Source organism: Platichthys flesus, chromosome 20 (assembly GCF_949316205.1).
Source record: "Platichthys flesus chromosome 20, fPlaFle2.1, whole genome shotgun sequence".
Lineage (NCBI taxonomy): Eukaryota > Metazoa > Chordata > Actinopteri > Pleuronectiformes > Pleuronectidae > Platichthys > Platichthys flesus.
In genome coordinates this window covers 12,414,297-12,427,609 of record NC_084964.1, presented here as the reverse complement: position 1 = coordinate 12,427,609, position 13,313 = coordinate 12,414,297, and the positions used below count along the sequence as shown (strand labels likewise).

Sequence of the window (13,313 nt, the reverse complement as noted above, 5' to 3'; positions counted from 1 at the left end):
TACATTATTGCTTGATGATGAAGATTAGCCTCGGTTCAATCAGGAAGTCTCTTATCTTAACCCACACATTCACAAGTCTGACTGCTGGGTGTTTACGGTAATCCAATTAGACTAGGCCATTCTCTCAATCAGCCAATCACGTTGACAAAAAATTTAAATAAATCTGTTTATTGGTCCAGTGCTGAGTCATACCAACAAATGAAGGTTCCATATTTTACTAAATGCTCTTTTATGGATATCCATTCATTTAAATCTACTTTAAAATCTCTTGTTTTCCAGTGTTTTTGAGGGCCAGGGTATTTTAAAAAGAAACATGCATGAATTGTGATCCTTTCTATATCCATAGTTTAGCTAATGTTCTGTGTAATATTAAGGGTTTTTATGTTAATAACAGATTAACCATATATTAAATGATATTAAATTGAATCCATAACTAAATGCAGTCTCACTGAGCCTCAAGTGAAACAAAAGTTTTGTGACGGATGAAGACGTCTCCACTGATTCAGCATCACACTCCCTATCACTTTCATTTAAAATCATTCCCTCCCTTTTATCGTCAAAACCTGTCTAAGCAATACCCACAATGCAACGTGACAGGCAACAGTTTCGTTAGAGAATTTTGTTGGTTAGGTTTGTATCAGCTAATGTAGCCTGACGTCTGTATGTCCTCCAACTGGATGAAGTAAAGAAAGTTCCATCTTTATATAGAGCCTATGATCCCAAGCCACTCAGAAAAAAAACAACACCAAACCAGAATGAGATGAGTGTTTCAGCAGCTTGACGCGAGACTGCCAACATGTCTGTCTGAAACCGCCTCGCTCCTGCTGAAACGCGGCGAGGAGCATCTGACATCACACCAAGGCCTGTAGGAAACAATGCTTACGCCAAGTGAGCAGCAGCTGTGTTCCAGACGGGAGCCTCCATCATGCTTATTGCTTCAGAGCGAAAGCTTGGAGCACAGGAAAAAAATAACTATCTTTACATGTTCGCTTCTATTCTCACATCCGTAGGAGCCGAGAGAGACGCAGCAGCTGAAAACCACTATAGAGTTTCAAACGTGCTTATACATGACCTATGCATGTGTCGCTTGATTGGCAATAATGACGCCTCTCCAACAGTGAGTGCTGCTTCAGTACTTCATCCAGATGGTATTAAGTTAAAGACAAACAAAAAAGGCAAAAAAAGACGTACTTGAGAACATCTTTCTCTTTTATTTCCCCATAAAATGTATTAACTTAGACTTTATTTTTACAAAGAAGACAGACATTGATATCACCGGTGTGTTTTTTTTAAAGTGATAAATTCTCATCTTAAAAGTCCCAAGAGGTGGCATGACGAGGTCAGATGGAAAGTCGTGTCGATGGATTATAGCACGGGCGCGTTGGGAGGTGTCACAAAGATCCTGGGTTTGTGTTGGTCACTTATTTTTTGGGCTGGGCGGCCATGTAAAGAGCCACCAGACAGTACAGGGCTCCTCCTACGGTGAGAGCCATGGTGGTGCGGTACAGCAGCCGGTCAGGAAGTCCGCGCTTCAGATGCACGGGAACACCTTCTTGCGACTGGGAGATGAGCAGACGGGCGGGCAGGAAGGCAGGGAAGGGTTGAGGGAGAGAAGAAAAGGAAGAATAAATTAGGATAGAGTTGTTGAGAGACACAGTACAGAACAGAGTCCACTCCACGTTTTCAGATAAGCCTCAACATCATCTGGGTTATTCTGTCATTTTTTCAACTGCTTAGTTTTGCAACAAACACTCGGTTTCAGACCAAGACTTGATGGTTTTATATCTGCTGCACATACAATATTATCAAATCTTAACCCAGGACCACAAATTTAATGTTTTTGGAATGAAAACTGTCCCGAAGTGTTGTCTGGAAAAACTGAAATATGGAATTAATTCCATAAAAAGAGGTTTTCTCTGGTGTGTGATGTGGAAGCTCTGACTCTTTCCTTCACTTATAAATACTTTAAAAAGTTATAAAACTGTGGCTGCAGTCAATACACTCGTTTCAATTTGTCTGAGTGATTGCTCTGCCCAACTTCGGAATCTCTTATTTCTCTCGCTGCCTGTTATGTGATGAATAGTGAGTAGAGGGGAGCAGAATGCCATTAGAGAGAAGAGTGAATTGAATACCAGTCATTGCCTAATGGTGATGAGTTTTCAAGGCTTTGAATCATATTTTGAAACCCCAAACACCCCCACACCACGTCTGGACAGTTTTTTAAATGAACAAAAGCTGATTCACTCCGAGACTTGTACAAGTGTTTTCTGTTCTGTGTATTTCATTACCTGGAATAACCTCTGGTACTCATGAACCTTGTTTGCTCCCAGGTACTCCACCGTGGACCCGGCCTCTGACACCACCTTGGTGGGTGTGGCGAATATCATGGTCGGGGCCTCCGCTGGCACGCCTGGTTTAAGCCCCTGCACGAAAAATGCAGAGCTCTTGTCAAATTCATGGATATTTATGCATCAAAATACAAATGTCCACAAGCCATGAATAGGGTCTTCAATTGTTTTGTTTTTCAAAAGTAGCTGTGTAAAATATAAAAAGCAGTAAAAGTTAACACTGGACAAAATGTGTATCGATATAGTTTGTTATCATTTCTGGAAAAATTACAGAAGAAATGATCATAATAAATTATTACAACTAATGGTCTCAGTTCTGACAAAAGTTGTATTTAAGCTGCGTACCAATTAAGGGGCCGCATCCTCCGGAGGCTACATTTTTAAGGTCGATACCATCACAACAGCGTCACTAGGCAGTCCCATTTTCGGACGCTAATTCAATTGCAATCATTTTATCGCCGAGCAACAGAGACTAACATTTCTTCCCGGGATTCATTGTGCTTCTTTTGTCAGCAGTTTTTCTAAAGAGATAAAGGAACTGGCAAGCAACAAGACCAAAAAGTCCAATTATCAGACTTTAAAATGGAAATATCAGGCAACTGCACAATGTTAGACCCATCTGATGATGGACGGACAGAAGTTCATCTGTGATATAAAAAGCTTTGAAATGTGGTTTAATGACATACTGTACAAATGCATTTTGATTTATTTACTCAACCCAACAGTACAAATGTTGAAAAGCCAATTGGAATTCAAACGCTCTCTTCATGTCCAACTGCAGCTGTGTTGCTAGGCGACAGTGGTAAGGGCAAGAAAACCCCGTGACCCAAATCACGAAAATCCTCCATTGACCAGAGCAACTCATTTTTTCGGGCTCTACAGTCGTCTCCATTCGAGGACACGGTCTCTGAATTGGGACTTTAGACTTATTTGAAGTCTAATAGGGTTTGATAGGGTTTACTGCCTCCATGCTTCCATTTCAGAATAACAAGTCAAATCAAGTTAATTTCCATCGGGAACACCGAGCACTTTTCAGATTTTCAAATCATTTTGCTTAATACCCAAATAATTGGGAGGTCCATAGCAGGCAAGAGACCTCACATCTGTAGAAGTGTCTAACTTGGAAATAAATCTACGGAAGGTATCGTAAATGTAGCTGCTAACGTTCTCATTATAATCAAGTCTTTTTTTAAAGGTTCTTTACATTGATCTGCTGTACATTAAGTTAAACTTAAAGCCCATTTAGTTTCTGTAGGAGCCGTCTCAAATCTGCTGCATAAGAACAAGCAATTACACAAGCACGTGGTTGAGCTTGTCTTTAAAATGATCCCTGTGAGACTAGTCAAGTGCCTGTTCAGATTATTAAGGAGGAACTCAAGCAGCACTTCAACACAGCGTCATGTCGAAGGTAGCCAGATCTTTTAATACATTTTATACTTGTATATTTTAAGGTCTTTCTTGTTGTTTATTTTTTGGGTCTGCACGATTAATCATATCAATTCACATGTAAATGCCATGTCATTTCAAACTGACAACGTCTCTGACACATCAGCTGCATCCAAACAAGTGTAATCTTCGCCTTTCTCCCTCATTTAATGACAAGGCGGTGTTACTAAACACAGTCCAGAGTAGCAGAAAACCAGCAGTGGAATAAAGTTAGTGAGATAGAAGTGGATGAAAGTTTAAGTTAAGGACAGATAAAAACTAAAATTCATTCAAGACACGTATAGCCTGATTTTTTTTTGGTCTTTTAAATCATTCCATACACAGAGGACTTAACCTTTCAGCCCTCTTGACATAGACATGTTCCTTAGCTATTCATCTGCAAGACTGTCGTGAAATTATGATTAAATTACCTGCTGCTCTTATACTTTTCAGGCAGTAAATACTGAGAGTATTTCCCGGGGGTACACCGTGGTCTTAATTAAGTACAAGTGTGCCTGCTTCATATTCTCTCTTCGAGGAAAAGCCTCTCACCCACCAATCATTTGGAAAATTGCTAGGAGACTCATTGTGCTTGTTAGAGTGTATGGAGGAAGCTCCTGTGAGAACAGGGGAATTAAATCTGACATGAAAACACAGAGGCATTGGAAGCAGAATATTATGATATGCCATTTCAGCAAGGATGAACTAAAAATGTACCTTTATAAATGTGTGGCTGGTGAAGGAGGCCGTAACTAAAGCATAGTTAGACATAAGATTGTTTGTTGAGGATTTTATGGGCTGGGAAATCTATTTAACATCTTTAGTTGAGGTCAGAGTGAACAACCACGACACCTGATCTCAGGACGGCTTACTATGAAAAATTACAACAGCTTTGAACAGCAGAATCCTGGTTATCAAAGGGGTGTAAATGTTACAAAGTAATCTTTCAATTTAACTAACCTCCATAATGCATGTAACGACGATTATATATAGTTGGAGTTGGAGCACAGTGTATTTTGTAAATATTACACATTTTTGTTTTCTTCCTGCATGTGCAAAGTTACTGTTTTATTCCAACTGTTAACAAGAGATCAGATCTGTGGTAAAAGTTGGGCTGGTTTGATTAGATACTAAGCCTGGCGTACATCCAACGCTACATCCATGCAGGTACCGATTTTCAAGCACCTTAAATAGAGAAGTTGGAAAATGCAGCTGACTCCATTTTAGAATGAGAACTTTAAGGTTGTATGATAGTAGATGAGCAGAAAGTGCATATTTGTTTTCAGTGGACAAGGATTATTATGCCTTTACTGGCAACAAGGAGCACGTGAAAAAAGAACAGACCGTGCAACCGAACTTTCTTGATCTGATGACAGTTTTCAGTATAAATACTTGATCTGTTAAAGGACCTACTACTTTCTATCTCATCAGCAAGTTTTCTCTTGTTTGTTTGTAAAACCTTCATCTGAAAAAGTAAATTAAGGTGTTAAATAAATGCAGGGGAGTAAAAGACAGTTTTCCATCACGGTGGAGAGAAAGTATAAAGAAAGGCTAAGTGGCCAATAAGGTTATCAAGACAAAAGTGACTGTAGCATCGGTCAAAATGGATAATTATCATGATAAATGTCACATCATCAATTCTTTTAAGTTCAAAAGCCATGTTTAAAAACATTTTTCAAATCTAAGGTTCGATTATTTATGTTAAATCTCCTCACGGTGTTGCACAATGCATAAGCAATATATCAATACGCGGAATTTGTGTTATATATGAAAATTACACTGTAATGATTGTTGTTGTTGTTTTATCACCAAGCAAGTACAAGTGAAAAAAACATGAGCTGCAACTATTGATCTATTTCTTTCATCACCACGGACTTGGAAAAGCTTGGATTGATATTATTAACTTATATCCATTAATATCTGACATTTAACACAATTATAAATACAAAGGGTGTAGGTTACAGCCATATGAATACAGAGCGCCACAAGGTTGAATTGGCTGATAAACGTATTTGCCAATTTGTTGAGGTTCAATTTTCTTCATGCAACACAGAGGAGCTAGGAGGCCGCCTGAACCACTGTCATCAAAATAACAAGCACTCAAAGGACAGGGGAGAGATAATAAAGGTCACGTCTGGTCGAAGCTCTGACAGGCCATTGAATATAGAAAATTGGCTGTTAAGTCGCAGGACGGCCACGTCCGCATGCAGGAGGTTATCTTCCAGGATAAAGGTGAAATAAGGATTTGGTGTTGAGACGGTAATGGAGAATGGGAACTAAATCTGACAAGGAGAGAGAGTAAGAGACAAGAAAAGGCCACAGCCTCGATCTGTGTGGTTTCTCCTGGACGTTATAAAGACGCTATATTGCTTCATATAAAAATACAAGGGACTTTATATGAAAGATTCAGGGAACAAGACGGCTGAAGTAACTAAAATGAAGATTGGAGAGGATGTTACAGTACCGTGTAATATGATTCAGAACAATGTAAATAATAATATTGACGTTTACTTCTTCCTCACGTGTGGCTATTAAGACACTTAATAATCAATTTAAAGGCTTTTGAAGAATCTTGAAGTGTCTTTAAGTTTCTTTAAAACGCCGGTGGAAACACTAAGGGAAATAATCCAACATGGTGATATGAAGGTCATCGCTTTGTGGCTACCGGCTCGCTGGGTCTCGTCTTCCCGGTCTTACCTGGGGGCTGTAGGCGGCCGTGGGAGGCGATCCCGTCAGTTTCTGGGTAAAGCCGCTGAACTTGTAGTACATTTTACTGCTGTAGGACGTGAGGATGTTTCGTCCGCGGGTTCGAAGCTACCAAAGCGCCCGTGAAAGGGTCTTCCTGCTGCGGCCGTCGACTGAAAGTGACGTCGGGCGTGAGGTGGCCTCCTACCCGCCAGTTCAAAATTCAAGTGGCGGGCTGTTGAATCATATATAAACCCTCATTCCATAGATAAACACTCACTCTCATAGGTAAAAACTAACCTTATAGATAAACCCTCGCCCCATAGATATACACTCATCCTTATAGATAAATACTCACCTCATAGATTTACACTGACCCCATAGTATTACCCTCGTCCCTATAGATATACACTCACCCTTAAAGATATACACTCACCCGTATAGATAAACCCTCACCCTCATGTGCTCTCCCCCATAGATAAACCTTCACCCATAGAGATACCCTCACCCTATATATATATACTTGCCCATAGAGAAACATTTACGCCATAAATATACAATCACCCCATAGATTAAAACCCTCACCCTATAGATAAACCCTCACCCCATATATATTCCCTCACCCCTATAGATATACACAATATTAATGGTCTGAGCTGTGTTGATACCATAAGTGAGATATCTGATGCGTCGGAGCCGTTTATGTAGATCTCTGATGTGATCAATTAGATATGTGAAGTACATGTCTGAAGATGGATTAACTCATTGGATCATGTGATGTGTTTCCTGTTCAGGTAAGTGAGTCATCACAGTGATGAAAGACAAATAAATGCAAATGAGTATAAAACACAAAAAAATATTTAATTTACTATTATTTTTTTTAATTATTTTTAGCCTTTATATTCAGTTTCTATTTATACTGATGACTTCTTCAACATACTTATGATGATAGTTCCAGACTCAGTTATCTAAAATTTTAATGTGGCTATTCGTAATTCATCTTTATGATACCTACAACACCATTCTGACAAGTTCAAACTTAAGTTAAGCTATCTTAAATTGTAATGTTATATATATATATATATTAGATCCAAACAAACTAAAGGAGGCCTCAAATAAACAAGTGAAGTAATATAAAACATGAAGAGGCCTCCATTATTTGACCCAAATTAACTAATTGGATATTTAGTTGCACTGTCTTGACACTATATTGATTTTAGAGGTATATAACACAGAAATATCGTTATTATCTCTAAAATAGTATTTTGTGAAGAATATATTGAAACACTTGCCCAGTAAAATTCACTGCCAGTGGGCTCAGGTGTTCCACACACTGGATGTTATGTTCCACTGCCCACGTGAGGCCCAGTGGTGTAAACTGTACATCATCACAACAGGACCTGTGAAAGATCCTCTTAGGCTCATACCGTGAAACTAAATAGGATTATTTTAAATTAGGAATATGTGAAATCCCTTAAGAATTATTACAACACTGTACATTTTACAGTATTTATATTAATATATGATTTGAAATAGGGGATGACACATTCAGAGACATTTCACACGTTTTATTATAAAACCTCATACATTGATCAAATTAATTAAAGTTACATAACCTAAGGATGAAAAAGTTTTGATTCATTTGTTTAATCTAGCTTGGCAAAAATAAGATGGGCAACAAAATATTGATCATCCTTCATTTTTTGACGGCAATACTACTTAAAAACACATTGACAACACAACAAGGACACTGAGCTATGTACTGTCCAAAATACATTGTAAACTCATTCAAAGTTTATTAGGAAATAACAAATGTAGACATTGATTTTAATGAATAGACTCAGACTGACTTAGTGTGTGTGCGCGTGTGCATCTGTGCGTGCATGCATGTGTGTGTCCGTGTGGAGGGTGGTGGATGGCATCGGGGGGAAGAGGAGAGGAGCTCCAGAGGGAGACTGTTGTGTGGGTGAGGTGTTGACTTGTTTGTTTGGATCATGTGTCTCTTCAACAAATCATATCATTTTGGCAAACCAGGGCCATTGCAAACATGTCTGAATCGCGTAAAACCATAAAACCATAGTCTGTGACTGCACTCCTCTCTTTCTCTACTCTTTTCTTTTTTTTGAAATGTGAGTTCTTCCCAATAATCGCAGGCTTAACATGCTGCAAGCCAGCCAGCGGGGTGGCAGGATGTGGCCTATCTGTGTGCACACAAATCACTCACCATTATGATTGACATGCTGGAGGATGGGGTTGCCTTGGAGACACAGAAATACAAACTGCCTACATTGGCTCATAATTCAGAAGCAACACGCCGCGGCCCGTCTCCTCGGCGTGTGCTCAGTCTAGCTCAACATCCAGTCATCTCTGTCATTTTAGTCCCATGATCCTTTATCGTGCATTTCACGCTCCATCTGCCACTGCTGTACTTGTCTGCCACCCTGTAGTGCTTGCTGACCTGGCTCCATATTAAATTATCCACGGCTTAAGCTACTCCTACACCCTAAGCCCTCTGTATAACCCGTCTCCATCCTCACTTTGCTCTCACCTGTTCGCTCTTTCACGATATTTCCCAGGTTTAGCCGAATGCATCTAGGTCACACATGAATCTTGTGTAATTTGTGCCATCTGGGTTCTAAGCGAAAACAAAAGTGAAAGGCTGACGGGCAGACAAACACACACATTACATGCATACGCAGGGAACTCGGTGCGGCACAAAGCAGCAGCCGTCTTTGCCAATGCTGTAACCATGGGAATACAGTGTCAACAGCAGCCACTGTCAAAAGTGGATTGACCTTGCCTGTGTGTGTTTAATAAATAATTATTTGTGTATTCCTATTCTCCTGTTCAAACTGGGCTGTTAATGAGACAGACGCAGAGATTGCTGGTTGAGGACGATGATTGGAGATTATCAACAAAACAAGCAGGCCCAATAAAACCCTACTTGACTGGAGCAGGGAACAGATTTTATCAATATTTCACGTTGGGATCAGCTGATTGTCTTTGTCGAGTTTCTTTCTGATGAAGGCAGCGCTGTGGATGTTTGGTACAAATTTATTGCAGCACTTCCCGTGACATGGTGCGTGCATATCTGGCAGATCGGAGTTTGAGTTCACTGTAGCACTGTACAAAACTGTGGTAGATGAACGTGATGGGCAGCGCCAGGAGTACGATCCCGCTGACCACGCACATTCCCCCGAGCACCCGTCCTCCAACTGTCACGGGGTACACGTCCCCGTACCCCACGGTGGTCATGGAGATGATTACCCACCAGGCAGCAGCTGGGATGCTGGCGTAGTCGGGGTTCTGCGTGCCCAAGTCCAAGCCGTGCTCCAGCAGCTGGGCCAGAGCGCTGTATATCGCCATGGCCACGAAGACAAACACCATCAGCATGACCATCTCCCGGTAGCAGCGCCTGAGTGTCATCCCCAGAGTCTGCAGGCCCAGGAAGTGTCTGGCAAGTTTCATGAGCCAGAACACTCGCATCATCCTCAGCACCCGCAGTACCACCCCAGCAACCCCGAGCCCGGCAGCCGGCATCCCTGCCCGGGCCATTACCATGGTGACATAGTAGGGGGTGATGGCAATCACATCGATGATGTTCAGTGGCCGGCGGAGAAATTCCCACTTGTCCTTGGCTACAAGAAAACGCACTATGCATTCCGCTGTAAACCAGCCCATACACACGGCCTCCACTATCCTACAGGGGAGAGAGCAGAGGAGAAAAATGACTGTAAACAGGAAATGGCAGAGGCGCTACAGAGATATATGGACAGTATGAGACACTGTTTGTCAAACGGTAAATATGAGGAAGAAGGGAGAAAAGCAGGGGTCACGTAAATTATGGGAACAAGGGAAGAAATCAGATGCAGTTCAGTGATGACACAAGTTAAGTAAACAATAAGGAGAGAGGAGAAAAAACATCCCGGAGACCGCACAGAGGGAAAAAATCATAAACCCTCCTGCAGAGAGTGTGACACAAACAAGCTACGATTATCCCATTGATTAAGGAAATCAGAGTGAATGAGAGTGAGATGCTGTGTGTATTTAAGCAGCCAGGCCCAGCAAACACCACAGAGCCATGGATGAGGATAACTCCATCAGAGCATTTACACCAAAACCAAATTATACAGCGACCGGGAGAATTGCATCATATACTGGCATGAAACCACATTGGAATCATTTTGACCCCGAGCACAAACTGCACTTTTAGACGATTACCTAACCGCTGTAATGGTTCCAACACTCAAAAGGATGTCCACCCTGAGTGAACATAACCCAGCCTTATATAGAGAGAGGCCGCCTCAGTTAGAACAGCAGCTGAGAACAGGTCAAAATCATGTGGAAACAGAGGTGCATAAGGAAAATGAAGCAGAAATAACCATCCAAACACTGCACTCAGAGAGAAGGGGAATACTGTAAGTGGCTTGAGTCCTTATTCATTGGGTTGCTTTAATATTCCCTGCACCTCAGCTATCGCCCTCATTATCCACTGGAAGATTACGAATCTGGCATTTATCTGACATGTTTGCTCTCCTTGTTAACTGTGCATTGTAAATTAAACAGCCAATTAAGAAAGTGATTGTGCAGAGCAGGGTGGTTTATTTCTGTTTAATAATTAACACTGCAATTCTTGTAGATAATATGGATCGGTTATTGATTTGCTTCCCTAGGAACTTGTCTGACATATGAGGATACAGTATCCCACTTGTCATCAGGCCAGTATTGACTTGATAAGCATCCGGTCACAAAGCACAAGGACACATTATCTGCAAAAAACGAATGCATGTTTACTAAATACACCGCACGAAAGTAGATGGTGGTTTTGATTCACAGTAGGATTAAACAAAGCAAACCCCTCAATGTCTGTGCCAACCTTCTGGGAAATAAATGGAGAGAGCGAGTTTGACCGCTGCCTAATGCGCGCAGACGTTGGCATGAGATTCTCAAGTGGTTATGAGGGTGTTCATTTATTCATAAGGTCTTTTGTCGTGATATAGGCACGCGTCCTTGACATGATTTAGCAGCTTTACGCACCAGTCTCCTTTCGCTCTGGGTCCCATCTCCTGCTCTAAACTTAACCGACCCTTGACTAACGCTTACCTGTGCTCGTCCACAGTGGTTCTCTTGGCTGTATCCCAGTCCGGAAGGGTGCTAGCACACAGCATGATCATAGAAACCATCACAAAGATCACGGACACCGAGGCCACCAGCTGCGCAACAAGCGACGAGTTGGGCTCCTCGAAAGTCTTGCGCATCCTCTCCAGCCAGAGAGCGCGACCCGTGAGCGCGGGCCGCTGCACCGACTCGCCCGGACTTTCGTCCCCGGACACTCCGATGTCCTCCTCGGACAAAGTGTCCAGTCCGATCTCGGACAATCTGTCGTCCAGGCGCTTCTGGCAGCAGAACTCCAGGTGCGCGCTCTCCAGCCCCCAGTAGAGCATCTCCGTGTAGAAGGAGAGCTCACACACTCCGGGGACGAAGCGGAGAGTACCGGAGCGCACGTACAGCATGATGAACACGAAAGCCTGAGCGTGGCGGTCGAAGAAAAACTCATTCTGGTCCCGGTCGTAGTCGTCGCACAGCTCCAGCACTTCTTTCTCTGATGCGCATGCATGCAGGCGACTGACGCGCCGGAGAGGGAAATCTTTGATCACCTCACGGGTGAAGGCGTAGCGGGTTCCCCCTACGTTGAGCACGCAGATGCTCTTCCCAAACTTCATCTCGCCCATGGGTCACCTCAACTAAAAGTCCTCTTCACAGTCCATCTCCCCTTCCAAAGAGGAGTTTGGACTGTTGGGGAGGAGGAGAGAGGGGGTCACAGTCTCCCATGTTCCCCCCGGGGCGGGTGTGGTTGGCACGGAGTGGAGGTGGCCCTGCGTGCGCGCAGCTGCGTGGCTGATGGAAACTAATCCGTCCGTCCCTCAGTCTCCTCTTCCCTGTGAGTGTAGCCTGACGAGGAGTCTCCCTCTCCAACCCAGTCAGTCAGGGTGAGCCAATCCCAGCAGTGATGTCACATGAGCGCGCACGGACCGGCGCACGCCACAGGATAAAGAAAGTAAGGAGCAAAATGGATGTTGAACTGCACAATTATATGCAAATTCCCACCAACAAATATGAACCACAACTCCAAAACACTGATATCAGTTTACAGGTTTTTGAACTCAATGCCAGGAATCTAATTATATTTGATACATTTATATTGTCCATTACATGTTTTTTCATATTGTACTTACTTATATTTTTCTAGTTCCTTATATGTTTTTAATATGTTTATTAACTTAACTGAGTGTATATTTCACTATTCCCTCTTTACCGCTGTAACATGATATATGTTGTCCAATGATTTATCTATAACTAACAAAAACCAAAAGTAATTTTTCACCACTTTCAAATTTTCTGCAAATTTTGGTAAGAATCTGAGCATGTTAAAGCCCACAAAAAGCCAATTCATTTACCTGAAAAATAATAATAATAATTACAATTTCAATAGAGCCTCACTGTCTGTCAGTGCCTGTCAGTGCTCAGGCCCTAATAACTGTTGGGAGATTTTGCAAAATAGTTGCATTATACAATACCAAGGATTTTATTATGTTTGTTTCATGCTATCTTATGGTGATTATGAATTTGTCATATCTTCTTCCAGCATTCCTGCAGTATTAATATGTCATTTTTTTAGTTTATCTTCTACTTTAAATGTTCATGTTAGATATGTTCCTTTATATTTTCTCATTTACCTTTTTTTCAATGATTCCTCTGATTGTTGGTGACTCCTTGTGGACATTTGGTGACAGTTTGGACTAAAGTTTCTACTGAAAAAAATGTGGCTGTAAACTAGTGTTATGATTATATGGG

General features: G+C 41.8%; 2 protein-coding genes across 2 annotated transcripts; both read right to left on the bottom strand.

Annotated features, from left to right (window-relative positions):
• Positions 1–1,191: 1,191 nt before the first annotated feature.
• LOC133931729 (cytochrome c oxidase subunit 7A-related protein, mitochondrial) lies at positions 1,192–6,631 on the bottom strand. Its single transcript, XM_062378665.1, has 3 exons — positions 6,471–6,631; positions 2,289–2,423; positions 1,192–1,559 (listed from the first exon to the last, which is right to left on the bottom strand). Exons 1-3 carry the CDS (start codon positions 6,540–6,542, stop codon positions 1,422–1,424), a joined length of 345 nt encoding a protein of 114 aa, XP_062234649.1. The 5' UTR covers positions 6,543–6,631; the 3' UTR covers positions 1,192–1,421.
• Positions 6,632–8,268: 1,637 nt separating this feature from the next.
• On the bottom strand, positions 8,269–12,333 carry kcng3 (potassium voltage-gated channel, subfamily G, member 3). Its single transcript, XM_062378433.1, has 2 exons — positions 11,562–12,333; positions 8,269–10,158 (listed from the first exon to the last, which is right to left on the bottom strand). The coding sequence occupies exons 1-2, from the start codon at positions 12,188–12,190 to the stop codon at positions 9,513–9,515; spliced, it is 1,275 nt and encodes a 424-aa protein (XP_062234417.1). The 5' UTR covers positions 12,191–12,333; the 3' UTR covers positions 8,269–9,512.
• Positions 12,334–13,313: the final 980 nt, after the last annotated feature.

Coding starts and splice junctions, on each gene's coding strand:
- kcng3 (XM_062378433.1), bottom strand. CDS start 12,190: ATGGGCGAGATGAAGTTTGGGAAGAGCATCTGCGTGCTCAACGTAGGG. Junction 10,159..11,561: donor ACCACTGTGGACGAGCACAG/GTAAGCGTTAGT, acceptor TCTCCCCTGTAG/GATAGTGGAGGCCGTGTGTA.
- LOC133931729 (XM_062378665.1), bottom strand. CDS start 6,542: ATGTACTACAAGTTCAGCGGCTTTACCCAGAAACTGACGGGATCGCCT. Junction 2,424..6,470: donor CGGCCGCCTACAGCCCCCAG/GTAAGACCGGGA, acceptor TTTTTCGTGCAG/GGGCTTAAACCAGGCGTGCC. Junction 1,560..2,288: donor AGTACCAGAGGTTATTCCAG/GTAATGAAATAC, acceptor CTCATCTCCCAG/TCGCAAGAAGGTGTTCCCGT.